This window comes from Urocitellus parryii, assembly GCF_045843805.1.
Source record: "Urocitellus parryii isolate mUroPar1 chromosome 14 unlocalized genomic scaffold, mUroPar1.hap1 SUPER_14_unloc_1, whole genome shotgun sequence".
Lineage (NCBI taxonomy): Eukaryota > Metazoa > Chordata > Mammalia > Rodentia > Sciuridae > Urocitellus > Urocitellus parryii.
In genome coordinates this window covers 574,098-590,417 of record NW_027551778.1, presented here as the reverse complement: position 1 = coordinate 590,417, position 16,320 = coordinate 574,098, and the positions used below count along the sequence as shown (strand labels likewise).

Genomic DNA, 16,320 nt, shown 5'->3' with positions numbered 1-16,320 from the left:
CTTCTACTAGTTTTGTATTTAATTTGTTCTTTTTTTCCAAGTGCCTTGAGATGACCATTAGGTTGTTTATTTTGGGATCTTTCTGATTTTTTGTAGATACTCATAGCTACAAACTTTCCTCTAAGTTCAACTTTCATAGAGTCCTAGAGGTTCAAGTATATTGTATCTCTATTCTTGCTTGATTATAAGAATTTTTAAATTTATCCCCAGATTTATTATATCACCCATTCATCATTCACAAGTATACTTTTCAATCTCCATGTGATTATATAGTTTATGTACCTTTTTTGTTGTTTTTGTTCATTTCTAATTTTATTCTATTATACTCTGATAAGATGCAAGAAATTTTATCAACTTTTTTTTTTTTTTGTATTTGCCGACAGTTTCTTTGTGCCTAAATATGGTCCATTTTGGAGACTTTTCCATTAGTTACTGAGAAGACATGTTATTCAGCTGGTGTTGAATGAAATTTTTCTACTGATACCTATTAAGTCCTTTTGACTAATAATAGTTTTTAGGTCCCAAGTCTTCACTGAGTTTATGTAAAGGACCTATCTATTTATGAGACAGGTGTGTTGAATCACCCATTATTACTCTACTGAGGTCTGGGAATTTTTCTGTTATTATTTCCCTTTAGAGATTATCCATTCCCTAGGCTGCATCTCACAACCCTTCTCAACTCCACTGATTCTTAAATTTGGTTTCTTAATGTCGTCTCAAAGTTCTAGTATACTCTGATCATGGTAACTTGTTTTGCTTTCTTTAATGTCTGAATGTTCAAGGCTCACCTCTTTGTCTTCAAACTCTGGGATTCTGTCTTCAGCATGGTCTACTCTATTACAGTGATTTTTAACTGAAAATGTTATTTGATGTATTGTGTCTTTCATTTCTACGATTTTCTGTGATTTTTTTTCAGTCTCTCTATACCCTTATTGAGTTTCTCATCTTATCCTGCACTGACTTTCTTAATTCATTCAGTTGTCTCTGTGCTCTTTCAAAATTCATTGATTATTTTTATAATCATTCTTGTGAATTCTCTATCTGATATTTGATCCACTTCGATATCTTTACAGTTAGCTGCTGGTGAATTATGAACTTTAATGGGTGTCATGTTATCTTGTGTTTTCACTTTTCCTTTATAGCTATTTTGTGTTTTATGCATCTTTTGGGACAGATTTCTCTTCCACTCTTTTTGGGCCATGGCCTTCTGGTATGATCTAGATTGAGTCCCCCTCGTAGGTGTGGCAGCCACAGCCTTTGGGTGAAGTCTGCTTTGTTATAGGAGCGGATGTCCATGACTGGGACCTGAGACCCAATTCTAGTCATTCCTACTTGGGGCCTGGTCATGGGTTTGAGATTCCCTCCTCTATTCTCTAAAGCTTGGTTGAAATTTGGGTGTGGCTAATTTGTATGTGAACCTGTAGTGTCCTGCGGATTCCCAGCACCTCACTAGACGAAGAAGGCAGTGATGATGGTGAGACCACTCTATTGTGATCCTAGTGAGAGGGGAAAACCAACAGGCTGTTACTCCTGGGTGAACAAGTCTGCCTCTCAAGTCAGCAACTACTCCCGGTTTGTGCTCCACGCACACCTATTCAGGCTCCAACTGGGGTCAGGATAAACACCCAGTAGAGGAAGATCTGTTGCCTTCTGTTTTCCTCCTGAGTTTTATATAGGGAGCTCCAAAGCTGATCAAAAGTAGATTAACTTTTTTATTCTTATAAATGTTTCCTGTATCTTCACACCAGATGGCATCCACCTTCCATGGCCTGGCACTGGGAAAATCCAACCCAGGACACACCTGGAAGATGAGGGTCATCAATGTATGTGTTACTTTGTTTTAAGTCTGAATTAAGGATAGTTTTGACAATACTGCATAGTATTATTAAGAAGACTAACCTTAGTCCATATCACCAAATACAACTCCCTGTGGGCCCTTTGACCACAGGCTGTTCAAGTTTGCTTACTAGACAATTACACGTGCAGAAGAGCAGCAACGCCTCAGGAGCACCATTCTCGTGTGATTGTGTAGAGTAGCTTTAAGGCAATTGCTGAAAGTCTTCCTCCTTGTGTCCCCTTTCTTACACAGATCATGACTGTGCTCAGCAAGAAGTGCACTGAGGGTCTTAGAGAAGCATTCGACCCATAATAGGACTCAAGATACTGCCATACCTTGTTGTTAGACTTTCAGCTACTTTTTCCATAGGTAACTGCTTTATAGCATCTTCATTAAAATTTGAAACATGACTCACATAACCAATAACTAATAACTATCTTGGGGTTTTCTATTTTTTTAAATAAAAAGCCAAGAAATGTATGTTCAGAAGTTGCTCTGGGCCTCAATGACATCATAGCAGGCCTGTAAGAATGAGCCTAAAGAACTAAAAGCAGCCCTTTTTCATTCTTTAAGATCTTATTTAAACATTCCTTGAGAATAAAAATATATTTACAATTTAAAATATTAGATAAATGTATAATGATAAAGTCTGTTTATGCTGAGACATTTTTAGTACACAAAATAATCCTGGAGTCTGGTTCATATAACTTATATATTCCTCATTTTCAAATAAAAAATTGGAGGTAATGCGACTGTGTTACCAATGCAATAAGTGTGGTTAGTATCAGTATAGTAAGAAGTGTGAGTATCAGTATAATTTTAAGCCTAAAATTAGTGCATCTTGTGCCTTTAATCATGTTGCCTTCCAAACCTCCATACCAAACATCGGACACATGTTCTTAACTAACAGTGACTCAACCACTGGAATGTCGTGCAGATGGAGTTGACCAGCGACTGAGTAAATTAATTATAAACACTGACGCTGCTCTCTTAACTCCCTTATTAGGAAGAGGTTCCTGCCTCAAGTTGGACAGGTAAGTTCATAGATGTGATAACAGGTATGCCCACATGTGAAAGGTACAGATGAGAAGAGAACTCTTGCAGCACACGGTGCTGTGTGAAGTGACCCTTTCCTGTGCTGCTGAGTAGTGAACAGCACGCTCAGCTTGTTGGAAGAGTTGTGCATGTTGTTCCCTCTCACTATTCCTTAGTGATTCCCTCCTCTTTCTTATTCTCGTGCCAAGGGAATTTTTAAAATATATCTTTTTTTTTGCAGATGGACACAATACCTTTGTTTTATTCACTTATTTTTATGCGGTGCCGAGGACCAAACTCAGTGCCCAACATGTGCTAGGCGAGCGCTCTGCCCCTGAGCCCCAGCTGCAGTCTGCCTGGGAGTTTTAGATGGACCTGCAGAGTCAAGTGTCTGCATTCAGAGGTCAGCAGTGCTCTGTTCTAATTCTAGGGAAATAGTTCACAAGGAAAACTGCAGGAAAGTGACCATTGAAATCTTCCTGGAAGAAAACAGAGTCTGCTTACAGAAAGTCTTTTCATTAATCATAGATGTTTTCTACAACTTTTTCAAAATCAAAACCTGTGGAATTATTTTTATATTATTCAAAGTATACAGGAGTTAAATGTTAAGAATTTATATTTAGTTTTTTAGTTTTTAATCAAATTTTTTTGGAATTGAAAACTGAATCCAGGGTGCTTAACCATTGAGCCAAACTCCAGCCCTTATTTTTTTACTATTTTATTTAGAGACAGGGTCTCGCTGAGTTGCTTCGTGCCTCACTAAGTTGCTGAGGCTGGCTTTGAATGCCTGGCTTTGATCCTCCTGTGCCAGCCTCTTGAGACGCTAGGATTACAGGTGTGTACCACCATGCAAATGGATAAAGAAAATGTGGTATATATGTTCCATACATTCATGGAATATTACTTAACCTTAAAGAAGAATGAAATTATGTCATTTGCCGGTAAGTGAATGGAACTGAAGAATATCATGCAAAGTGAAATAAGCCAGTTCCAAAACAACAAAGGCCGAATGTTCTCTCCAATATATGGATGTAACCCATAGCAGGAGGGGAAGCATAGAAGTTCATTCGATTAGACACAGGGAAATGAAGGGAAGGGAGAGGGGATGGGAATAGGAAAGACAGTGGAATGAATCAGACATATCCTTCTTAAGCTCACATATGGATACATGATCAGTGAAACTCCACATTGTGTTCAACCACAAGAACAAAATTGTAATGGGTTGCACTCATGTATGTATGATAAGTCAAAATGCACCCTACGGTCATGTGTATCTAAAAACAACAAATAAAATAATGTAAACAAAAGTGGAAATAATTAGAAATAAAAAACAAAAGGACCAATCAAAGTCCTGCTTGTGCAGCTGCTATACTATATCACTGTATATATTCTATACTATATATACTATATAACTATATATACTATATAACTCAAATTCTTTGAGTTCTTTTTCCTCTCCCCTTATGTGGTGGCAACGTGACCAAGTGGACAGTAAGACACACGGTTTCAGAGGAGCTAGTGCCAGAAGAAGAGCCTCAGAGAACAAGGCTGAGTCCCCTATACCTTTTCCCATTTCGTCACATTATAAAGCTGCAGAATGACAAATTTAACGGAACAGGGCACCGTCTATGGTCAGAGACAGCATCCCTGGTTCATCCCAGGTCATGGGCCCTGTAGTCCTTGCTTGTGTCTGATCTGGGTCAAGGTGGGTGTAGATAGACCCAGTGTGTCTTCTCTGGGCACAGTGGCCTGGGGGCAAGGTGCCAAGACCCAGGGCTCAGGGAGAGGCCTGCTGGAGTCCAAGGGCTTTAGAAACTAACTTTCACTGAGATTCACAAGCAACTTGGATGAAAGAGGAGAGTTGTGGAAGGCTGAGTCCTGCTCTCTGTGGAGAACTGTGATTAAAGAACCTGTTTTAAAGTTGCCCTTTTGCTGTATGTTCTTATTTATCGCCAACTGCCAACTGGAACAGGGAGCGCCTACTTTAAAACACTGCTTCTTGTTGGTTTAAGAAAATCATCCCAACACTTTGAACTGTCAACTGAAACAGAACGCTCTGTTTGAATATTTGCACTATTTCTACAAGCGTTAGTGAGTGTCATTTTGGCATGATTTTGGGATGTTCCAGGGCCTTCTTGGTCTACCTCAAATTACCCTGGTCCCCTGCAAATGGCCAGGTCTCCCTCTCACCTCTGTGGCGCCCCCTTTTTTGATCAGATCATTTGCTTCTCTTCCCATCAAGGGACCCCTTCTGTGTGCCTTGAGTCCTGTCCGGTCCCCGAGGCTGGCTTTGGTGACCACATATCAGCAGAGGGTAGCAAGCAGAAGCTGGAACTTGCATTCCCTGCTGCTAAGGGCCCTCCACAGGACTGGATGCTGCAGGAAGGGCACTGGCAGGCGGGCCTGGGTCTTCCCAGGAGGCCAGAGGAGGCCAGGTTCCCGAGGAGGCCATGGGAACTGATCCTGCTGAGCCCACCCAGATCTGAGCTGCACAACCACCCACTGATAGGGAATGACGTCCACGCCTCTCAGCTCATTGATGAGATACTGACTTCACCTTGTTTCTGTCACTGTCGCCAGTGATAACAGTATCACATGGCTTCACACGTGATCTCAAAGGACCAGCAGAGACGTGCGTGTGATCTCAGGGCACAGCCTTCCATTTTCCTCTTTCCGTGGACTCAGTGTGCTGCTCTCTCTCCTCTGTCCTCCAATCCCTGAGGCCAAGTCCCAGCACTTACCTGATGGTCCTCCCGGGATCGGCCTCTATGACCCAGGTGCAGTGCAGGTTATTGTCATAAGGGGCTGGGTAGCCGGGGGACAGTATCCGTCCTGACGTGGCAGCCGGGATCCGGCCTCCACACTCAGCTGTAAGACACAGACATGGAGAATCACTCCAGGGGCCGCCCCTTCTGTTGAGCTCATTGATGAACAAAACCTTGAATTAAAAATCACCTCTGAACCACATACATGAAGAAGTGCACCAACAGCTCCATCCTTTCTCCCACACTCCCAGCCCTTTCCTTGACAGGTCATTAAGGTGCATGAGTAAAACAGCAGCACACCATGTGGTCATTCCCACAACTCTGTGCACAGGGCCTCCACAAAATGGCCTGGGAAATGCCTTTCAAACCGGAGCATGCACAGGCACCTGCCCATCTCAGGAGTATGTGCACACTGTAGCGGGGTGAATCCTCCTCGTCTCTGCAGAATGGTGGCCAAGCTACCTGCAGCCACACTCTCCACCTCTTCTTACCTGGTGAAGCCTCACCTGCTTCCCGACTCACCTACGCAGGAAGGCACTGGTCTGTCCCACACCCTGCGGTCCCCGCTCAGGCAGGTCAGGGTGCTGCTGCCGTGCATGGCGTAGCCCGGGTTGCAGCTGAACAGGACCACGGTGTCTGTGAAGTGGCCTTCATCCCGGATCCTGTAGCCATAGTTAGGGATGCCCGGGTCCTCACACTTCACTAGGTCAAAACCTGTGCAGAAAGAGGGAAGAGTGAACGTACTCAAGGTCAAGTGCATGCCTCCTGAAGTTAAAGGAGGAACAAGTGCTGCCAAAGGCTCCCTGGGGTGCAGCAAGAAGAAGAGGGTGTGGTCGTGAGGAGAGGGACTCGGGTCTCGGGGGTCTCTGTAAACCACTCCTCAGAGCCAAGGGTTGGCTGCCTCGGCGCTCCCCAGGACGTGGGCTCCCACACTGACCACCTGTCCACCCACACCTCTGGTCAGCACGCCGCACTCCCCAGGCCTCCTCCGAGTCAGGAGCCTGGCAGCCCCCACACCCCTCGCTGTCACAACTCCATCTCTGAGAAGGTCGTGCCTCTGTCTGTACCCCCAGGGCTCACGCAGCTGGTGCCTGCACCAGCCCAAATCGCAGCCTCCCACCTTCCTGCTAACCTCCTCCACGCTCTCAGCCTCCATCTTCAGGGGGTTATAAATGGATCCTGACCACAAAAGCCAGGGACTCCTGAGTCTCCACCTGCCATGTCCCCAAGCCACGAGGCTCCTGAGAAACTCAGCCAGACAGAGACGCAGAAGTGAATCATAATGGAGTTGGAAAACTCAGTTGTCAAAGCAATGGAGGACAGAAGGGAGGCTCCCCTGTGCAGGTGGCCTCATGTGGGCGACACTTAGGGCCATCGGTGAAGACAGTCTTACAGTAACCTATTTCTCTTCATGTTATGATGTGAATTTTAATGCTTATATAGAGTCGGAAGCTTGAGGGCCACATGTTCTGTGTACTTCTATTTCTACCTAATTTTCCTTTTCTCAAAAACAATTGAATTATGAAATAAATATGTGATTTTTCTGCCAAGTGGCCTGTCCGGTTTGCATTTTGAGATAGATACCATCCACTGAGGAAAATATTCCCTGAAACTTGCAATATAGTTATACCCAGGTGGTCTCCAATCAAGATTGGGTTTTGTGGGTTGGAGCTGTGGCTCAGTAGCAGAGCAGATGCCTAGCATGGGTGAGGCACTGGGTTCCATCCTTAGCACCACATAAAAATAAAAAAATAAAATAAAGGTATGCTCTCCATCAACAAATACACACACACAAAAAAACCAATTTTTTTTTTTAAAGATTGGGTTTTGTGACTTCATATAGGGAAGAGAGTACACTGTGGGAATGTACATGGGATTGCTGAGAGGTTTCCTTCTTTGCCAACTACAACGTGATTATCTTTGCAACAGATGATAAGACATAAGAAATGGAAACGTTAACATTCTGGATGTCCAGAGTGGGAGAGCAGAAGAGTGCACTGACCAGCAAGGGGTGCTTCAGATGGCCCCAAGGGAGGCAGGGACAGAGAGAGGGACCCAGTCCCACCTGGCTTCAGGGACTGGCAGATATTTGGCTGTTTGAGGGAAACACTGAACTCCTGTGTCACCTGCGACCAAATCCACTGAGCACCCAGGGTTCCAATGGCCTGTGGAGCACTTGGCCGGGGCTTCTTTTGTGTCTTTTTACCTGACCTGGGTCTTGGCAGGACGGCATCTGAACTGGGCTTTAGGAGGCAGTTCCGCCCAGGCCTGGGACCGCAGCCCTGGAGGTGGTGACTTCCACCTGCCACCCTGCAGGAGGATTCTGTCCTGACAGCAAAAGGGGTACCGGAATGCTCCACCATCTCTGACTCCAATTAGGCACCAAGTGCCAGCGGCACCCAAGATTCGGAATATCCATGAGTCAAACAAAATCCACTTATGAAAACAACAACCCAGAGTGCAGTGCCTAGCCTTCTGACCAGCACCACTGTGCCGGGGTATGAGTAAGGTGACTGTCCATGTGAAGGTGACAGTCCCATGCTGCTCTGCAGGTCCGTCTAGTGCTTAAAAGCTAAGTGCACACACACACACCATGAAGAGACTGCCCAAAGAAGCAGTCATTCATTTTGACAATGACTTACGTGTCTGATGCACAGAGGAGACTCTTACTTTCTTTGCAGGAGACGTTTGCCTGTGTTGATAATGACAGTGACTTTCCTGGGAGCCTCCTGAACTCTCAGTAATTTATAGCCATGAGCTCTAGAGATCATTTATAGATGTCAGCGCTCACAGTGTTACTCAGAATACGCACCTCCCTAGGTTGAGAGAGCGGGTCCTTTACATTATCAAAGTTCCAAAATCTAGAAATATACTCATTCTAAGATTAGCTGGAAGCAGCATTTCCTCTGCCCCCAACACTTGTCTAAGAACTTTATTTGGATCAAGGAGGAAAGAAACATCAAAAGACAAACAAGTCAACAAATAAAGACGTGTCAATAAAAATGTCTAAGAAACTTTATGAGGGTTGAACTTTCTGGAGAATTATCTGTTTTATTGTCTTTTCTATCACCCGATCTCGAAACTTGATTTTACACCACATCCTGTCACACCGCCAAGGGAAGCTGTGTTTATGGGGCACAGTTACTCTTCATCGCGGCTGTACCTGGCTTCTTCTGAAGCTTTTACTGTTTCTTCAAAAGGTCACTTAGGAAGCTGCGGCATGATGGAACGCATTATCATAAAGGAAGCTCCACACTTGGCTCCTAAATGCCTACAGCCTCCCCAGTGTCCTGTACAAAACAACCCCTAAAGCAATCCCTGTCGGGAGGTCAAAGCAATCAACCAACCCAAGTCAGCTTCTGGCTCACACCCTCCCACAGTTAATGGTCTCACCTGACACAGGAGAAATCCTGGACCCCCCTGGAGGAAGCCCTGGGAGCCCCGTGTCAGTGTGTGGAAGAGCTGGAGGAAGGGCTCTGGGGACCCAAGGGCTGGCACAGCACTCCTTGCTTCCAGCGGGTAGACTCTGAGCTGGCCAAGAGGGCAGTCCCACCCTGAACCCCGATTCTGCCCAGGGCTTTGGGAACACAGCCCTAGTGAACGGTGTCTCCCCCAAACTCCACTGAGTTCATTCCAACTGAGCTGCTCTTGCTGGGTTTACAGGCAATGTTGAATCACGACCTAAAAACTTCAGCCCTGCTTTTAAATACTGAAAAAATGATTCAAAATTGATGTGCTAGGGCAGAATTCTGAAATGTCAATGTAGCATTCTGTGTTACAGATTCTATACCTTTTTAGGAAACTTTGCTAAGGTTTATTTTTAGGTCTCAAGTTTTTAAAAATATATATAGCATTTAAATCTATAAAAAATATCCCTCCAGAAGAGAGATTTCCCTTGGAATGTGAATTTAAAAGACTTCAATGATCAGTCATCGGACTGCCAAAGACTAATAATATCTTTACAAATCCAGAGAGCAGCACACTCCACCTTGAAGCCACCAGCCAGCAACAACGCAGGCCATAGAAACAGGTTCTGCATTTCGTTAAGCCACAGCAACTTAAAAAAAAAAAATCAAGGAGTTTGTGTGAAAACATTATTAAGAGTTACATTCAAAGTGTGGCTATTTAGCGATTCCAGGTCTCTCTGTTTTCCAGTGACTTCTTTGTCAGTCATAAATACAGCAAAGATACTGTGAACCAAAAGTGCTCATCAAAACAAGATGCAAGCATCAGGCCCATGGGAATGTCTGCTGCACACCTTCTGAGTCACGAGGTTCTTAGCCTCCTTTAGACTTAGTCCTGTGACTTCTCGTGGGACAGTCACTGCAGTTATCCCAGACTGCTAGCCTCAGGTGTTGGACCAGCTCTCATCCTCCCAGGGACCTGTGTGGAGGTGTGGAGAGCCTGCTCCCCATGTGGTCCACTTCCCCGCCCTGCTGAGCCGGGAGGACAGGCAGGTCCAGCAGGGGCTGCAGCACTGGTCTAAAGGTTCCATTGAATTGTCCCCTTGATCAGATTAAGAGCTTCTGGGTATGTCAGTGAGGGTGTGTCTAGGAATGATTGGCATGTGGGACAGTAAACTGAAGTGGAGTCCCTCCCCAAGTGTGGGCAGCACTGTCTGGGGGGGGGGGGTTAGAGGCTTGGAAGGAATAAGAGAAGAACAAGGAAGCAGCAGCAGATGCAAGCTCCGTTCTTCTTGAATGGGTTATTGGTCGCTGCCATGGTCAACTGAGGACATCAGACTCTTCCAAAGTGGACTCTGCCAGTGACTCTCAGGGAGCTCCCAGAAGCCCTTGGCCTTGGGCAGGGATAGCACCATTGATCACTCTTGTTTTGTGGCTTCAGCCTCTTGGACTGCAAGCTCCTGGTTCCTCCAGCTCTTCAGCCTGCAGCTGGCCACTGTGGACTGTCCAGCTTCTCGTGGTGTAAGCCAATCTAATAAATCCCCTTTCTATAACCATACCTCCTGTTGATTCTGTTCCTCCAGAGAACTCTGACTGATACCACAGAAGGGTCTTCTGCCAGGGGAGGTGGGAAAGCATGTTGGAGAAGAACAGCTTCCCCTACGTGCTCTGCGGCCTGCTCCCCAGCACGGACACCTTCAGGTGTCTGCAGAGAACCGCCACCTTAGACATTTACGGAAATATTCCCATTTGGATAATATTCTTTCTCAGGGGAAAAAAATCTCTTAGTAATCTAAGAAAGGCTGTCATGTGCAAAAATAAGAGAGTGTTTCCCACATACATGCAGTAAAAAGAACAGGCTGACAAATGCCCTCACTTTATTAACTGTATTTATTTGCAGTCACCTGGAAAGAAAGGGAGGCTAAGGCTGCATCCTTGCTGAAACTAATCTCTGTGACTCAACTGAGGAGAAAAGTTAATTAACGCTGAACTTCCTGAAGTTCTTAATGGACCCACATTTTAAAACAGCCTGTTACTTAAGAATGAAATCTAGGGTGTGTGTGTGTTTAGTTTTTAAACCATTTAGATATAGATCTATGTCATTCTTTATAGATGCTGTTGGTTTCAAATTGATTTGTTCACCACTTCTTCTATTTAATTCACTCCATTCCACCCACAGGTTAAGTTTTATTATCAAGCTGTTACTTTATAATTATGCTAGGGGTCCTCTATGGAAAGAACCTCCAAATTTTCCAAAAATAATAGTGAAGAGGATATTGATGACATTTAAACAGAATGTGAACCCCTGAGCCTCAGGGGGAGACATCAAAACCCTGTCCAAGTCCAGAATGGGAGTCAGCAACCCAAGAATGGATTTTCTGGACCTATCTTGCTCTTTTCATCAAGTGACTCGCTAACAAATCATGAAGCAAAGCAGTCACAGCTAAGGATCCCAGGGGTGTGTCCTGAAATGTTCCACGATTCTAAATTTGTCGTACAAATTCAAACCAGACCTGCCCGAGTGTTCTCTGTCCTAGTGAAGTCCTGTCAGCTCTGACATGTCACCAGGAAGGAATCTGGATGGCTTGCCTTCTTACTGGTTGGTGACATGGCCCTCCGACCTTCTGTGTGGAGGATATTTGAAACTCAGGGTGGGGAGCTCAGAGTGAGTTGGGGTCAGACATTCACATGGTGGGCATGGAAATGGAAGGACAGGAGTTATCTCCCTCCACGTGAGTCCCCAGCTACACCCAGAGGGTGAGTATGGCTTTCTGGAACTATCTTGCTCTGTGTTAGAACTTCGGGTCAGCACAGGGCTCCTTCTCAAGACAGGGTCTTACCAGTTCTGAGCTGGGGACTGGGAGCAGCTGGATTGTGCAGGGGCCTGTCATCCACCATCTCACCAGGAAAAGAAACACTGGTTCAAACGCTGAATGCTAGACTAAAGGTCTGTGCGCAGTTGAGAGGCAGGAGAAGAAGTCCTGAGCCGTGGTTAAGCTTCAGAGAAGAGGGGACATTTGCCCAGGCGTCAAGCATCTGCCAGTCACCCAGCCAGTGGGTGCCCTGTGGACAGAGAAGCCCAAGGAAGGCACTGGGTGGAAGGTGCAGCATGTTCCCGGGAAGAGCCAGGTGAGCGGCCACCTACCTACCCTGAGGCTCCGTGACCAGTGCTGCAGGTCAGAGTTCGACAGGGCCAACAGGGTAGGGGACTGGGAAGGGTGGCTGCACTGGCCGGTGGCGTGGAGTGGGATAAACGGGGCAGAGCTCTCAGGTGAGGAGTGGGCGGCCCTGAGGAGCAGTGCGGGCTCTGTGCCCCGTGTGTGTGGCCGAGGTAGGACAGAGGTCAGCGCCGAGGGAGGGCCTGAGGATCTGCAGCCTCTCCCCGCAGGCCGTCCAGTCCTGGAGCACGTGAGCCTTCATGGAAGACTTCTTCTATGAAATCACTGAAATGTGCCTGGGACGTTTTTGGATGCAGAAGGCGACGATGTCAGCCCTCACAGAGCACAACAGCGAGGAAGAAGAGTGGGCTATCACCACAGGGTGGCCAGATGGACGGGGCACACAGCTCAGGGGACCCACTGGACACCGGGCCTTCACAGCCATCTTTTCCTTTCTGTTTCTTCCCAATTACCGACGTGTCCTGGGGCAGGCCATGGCACACAGAAGCAGGACACAGGGTGAGAGGTCCCTCGGACACTTCTGTTTTCTGAGCAGGAGCTTCTAGGAGCTGTCATGAGTGACTGTCACACAGCAGCAGCCCGCAGAAGTCTGTCGGTGCTGAGCTGGCCTGGCACTGCCCTCAACATGTCCCACAGGGCGCGACTCACACATTCCAACAAGCAAGATGGTCATGGGGACAATTGCTACTCCCAGACAAAGGTGAGGTTTCAATATTACTGTCCTAAGTGTGACTTCCGCCTGATAAAGGCACTAAATTATTCAAAGCAGCTTGGTCTAATAATACTTCATTTTCATTGATGAAGTACATTTGCAAGTATAATTTCTTGATTTTTTTTCCCCAACATATTGATGTGTGCGTTGGGGGTGGTGGTGTGGACAGTGGATTGGGGAAAGAACCCAGGGCCTCAGGCATGCTAGGCAATTGCTCTACCATTGAGCTACATCCCCAGACCTGGCCCAATGTATTTATGGATGTTAAAGTGAAGGAGGGAGAAGGAAGAAGGGAGGGAGAGAGGGAGGGAGTGAGGGAGGGGGGGAGAGAGAGAGAGAGAGAGTGTGTGTCTAGTCCTCTGCTTGGGAACACGTACCTGGCACATCCTGTTCCCTGATGTGCACTGACTCACTTATGAGACCCTTAGCCAACACAGATTCACAAAGCCCCTACTCTGCCTCAGACATCTTGCGAGGTGCAAAGTTAATAGCCCAGTGCGTGTCCAGGAGGATGGAGCTGACTTCTAGCACTATCATGCTGCCTATCAAGGGGCATTGTCTGCTAATCAACGCACCTGAACACAGGATCTTACAATGCACAGCTCTGTCTCCCTCCAGGGCTGAGAGAGTCTAAGGAGGGGTGTCACCACGGCATTGCTGTGTACCTAAGGATGAGTGGCCGCAGGGGAGGATGCACTAGCTGGAGTCACACGGCTGTTCCTTGAGGAGGTGGTGGCCACAGGATGCAAGCACAGGCAGCCCATGTACAGGCAGCCACGCACCATGAGATATGGCTGCTTCTAAATGAGCCACCTGTGCTCTCCAAGGGGCGCATGGCTGGCGGGAAACGGCACGGGCATGGGTGATGGCACGGGTGACGGCGGCAGGTCCCTTCAGCTTCACAAACACAAAACACACAGACACACTCATGGACACACAGGGAGACCTAGAAGCAGCACCAGGAAGTCAGACCACCATGTCTCACAGGCCTTGTGTGATTTATCTTCAGTGTTTTATTCCTGTTACCTGCAGGTAATAACTAAAGCAGCCAGTTGCCCGTAAGGGTCTCTTTTTATAATTTGTTGTTTTTGTTTTATATAGAAATAACATGTCTAAAAATATAAAATTCAACAAGTTTTTGTTTTAAAGTCGGAAACTCACTAATTTCTTAAAATGCCTTGACTTTTCCAATCCTCTGACTAACTGGCAATGATTCTAAAGTGTCTCATTATAGGAACTAGTCCTATATAGTCCTCATGGCCAAGTACAAATGAAAACTTTTATAATATACACTTAAATAATTTAATATGATTTGATATAAAAGTGAGACAGAATTTAAAGCTAGATTGAATATAGAGTCCGATAGCTTGGTAAATTAATACCAATCTATAGAGAGCCAATAGAAAAGGTGGCCAGTGAAAAATTATTCAGCCAATGTGTCTCCAACACCAAAATAGAATGCATTAGAATTGTAATACAGTTTTATATTTTAAATACCGATAAATACTTTCAATAATGAATTGTTTAATCATGAATATTTCTGCGAAATTGAATATTATTATTATTATTATTATTATTATTATTATTATTATTTTGGGGGGTACTAGTGATTGAATTCAGGGCACTTGACCACTGATCCACATCCCCAGCCCTGTTTTGTATTTTATTTAGAGACAGGGTCTCACTGAGTTGCTTAGCACCTTGCTTTTTCTGAGGCTGGCTTTGAACTTGTGATCCTCCTGCCTCCGTCTCCTAATATATAATTACTTTTAAATGTAGGAATATTCAAACAGTCTCAGAATATGTTTTGTTTTTGTGTGTGTTTTGCTATATTGCTTAAGGAAAATTAAATTTATCAAATACAAATGGTGGAGGAAATGGAGGAGGAAATTTAGCAACACATCAGATGAGGTGTTTTTAGAACAATCACTTCTTAGTAGTGCAGATTCCTTAGCATATAACTTTGATTTCTTTGGTCTAAAACTCAGTGATTCATATTTGTTTCTTTGTTGAAGGGAATATCCAAACTGACAGCTCCTTTTAAAATATCTTAGATCAATACAGAAACAGCTGACTAATCTGCTATTTTCACCCCAGGGTTCGAGTGTCCACCAGTGACTTAGGAAGCAGAGTGGACTGTCCAGGCCTTGTGGGACCCACAGATGCCATCTGGAGGCACTGGGCAGTTCTGTCTGAGCTGAGAAAATGGGTAGGATCAAGGACTCTGGGCAGGCCTGGCTGGAGGGTTCTGGCACAGTGGGTCAGTGGCCGGAGCCCGGCGGGGTTCTAGCTCCTTGGAGGGCCTGGGGCTGAGAGGCACCATAGGCACAGACGGTGCAGACCCCACACAGGGGCAAAGACCAAACTGCAGAGCGCAGGGGGTGGGGGGTGGAGGACGGGTGGCGGCAGGCGCTGGATGGGGAGCCAGTCCACCCAGCCAGGCTTCTTTGAAGTGGGCCTCCCCTCCCAGCCCTGGAGAACTTCCTCCCACAGCTCCCCAAGTCCTCCTTGGGTCCAGAAGACGGTGCCAACAAACTGTAAGAGATCTTACCACTTCTCTTCCCATCTCCTGAGGCAGATCCATGTGATCAGCCAAAAACTGTAATATCACTAATCATCATTTTTAGAGGTCCTAAGGAGGGACTTCATCCTTGATCATTTAGAAGCTGATTTAAACTTTAATTTCCTCAGAAAGTTTTCAGCTTTGGATTATGAAACATAACAAACCTAGACATGCCAACTATTTCCATGTAAATTTACCCAAATCTGCTCCTTCTCACCTGAAGCCTCAGGAGACAACTCCTGGTGTAGTCAGTGGCCAGAGCCTATAACTGACCGCTGCTGCACGATGACCAAGACTGCTCATCGTTCCTCTCTTCATTTATGCTCTTACTTCTTGCCAAAAAGCCTTTCAAGAGTCTGGCAAAGCCTCTCCTGGTCAGTGTTTAAGATCCCGAGAGAGCAGGAGAGTGACAGAGGGTGGGGTGGCCCAATCTGAGATTGGCTGAGGACACACCGATCAGACGGCTGTGGGCCGGGGAGGGACAGAGGAGGAGAAACGCGACAGCGGAGCCCTTTCCAGAACTGCTCTGGCCAAGTCTTGGCACGGCCAACCCTGTGCCTGTTCTACTCGTTTCCCAGGAGCTAAGTATGAATGGTCACGTTATATCTCCCTTCCCCCACACTGTAGAGGTGTTTATAAGAAAAAGGAAAGGATTTATGAAAACACCTTGAGCTCTTCGTAGATAAAGTCTGCAGAACTGCACGGGACCACAGCAATGCTGGAATTTGTCCCTGCTGTTGTGATTCATATGTTGCCACTTTTACTGTTCTACAACTAACAGGCACAAAGGGATGCCCACCCAGTGGGAGAAGGCAGCCCCTGGAG

The 16,320-nt window shown here is 46.0% G+C and overlaps 1 protein-coding gene across 1 annotated transcript in view; it reads right to left on the bottom strand.

Moving 5' to 3' along the window:
• LOC144251494 (CUB and sushi domain-containing protein 1-like) overlaps window positions 1-16,320 on the bottom strand; it is a 425,723-nt gene that overhangs the window by 117,133 nt on the left and 292,270 nt on the right. Inside the window, exons 18-19 of the mRNA XM_077794365.1 lie at window positions 6,160-6,351; window positions 5,614-5,740 (exon numbers count right to left, since the gene is read on the bottom strand). Coding sequence (XP_077650491.1) covers window positions 5,614-5,740; window positions 6,160-6,351 — 319 coding nt within the window. The remainder of the gene's footprint in view (window positions 1-5,613; window positions 5,741-6,159; window positions 6,352-16,320) is intronic.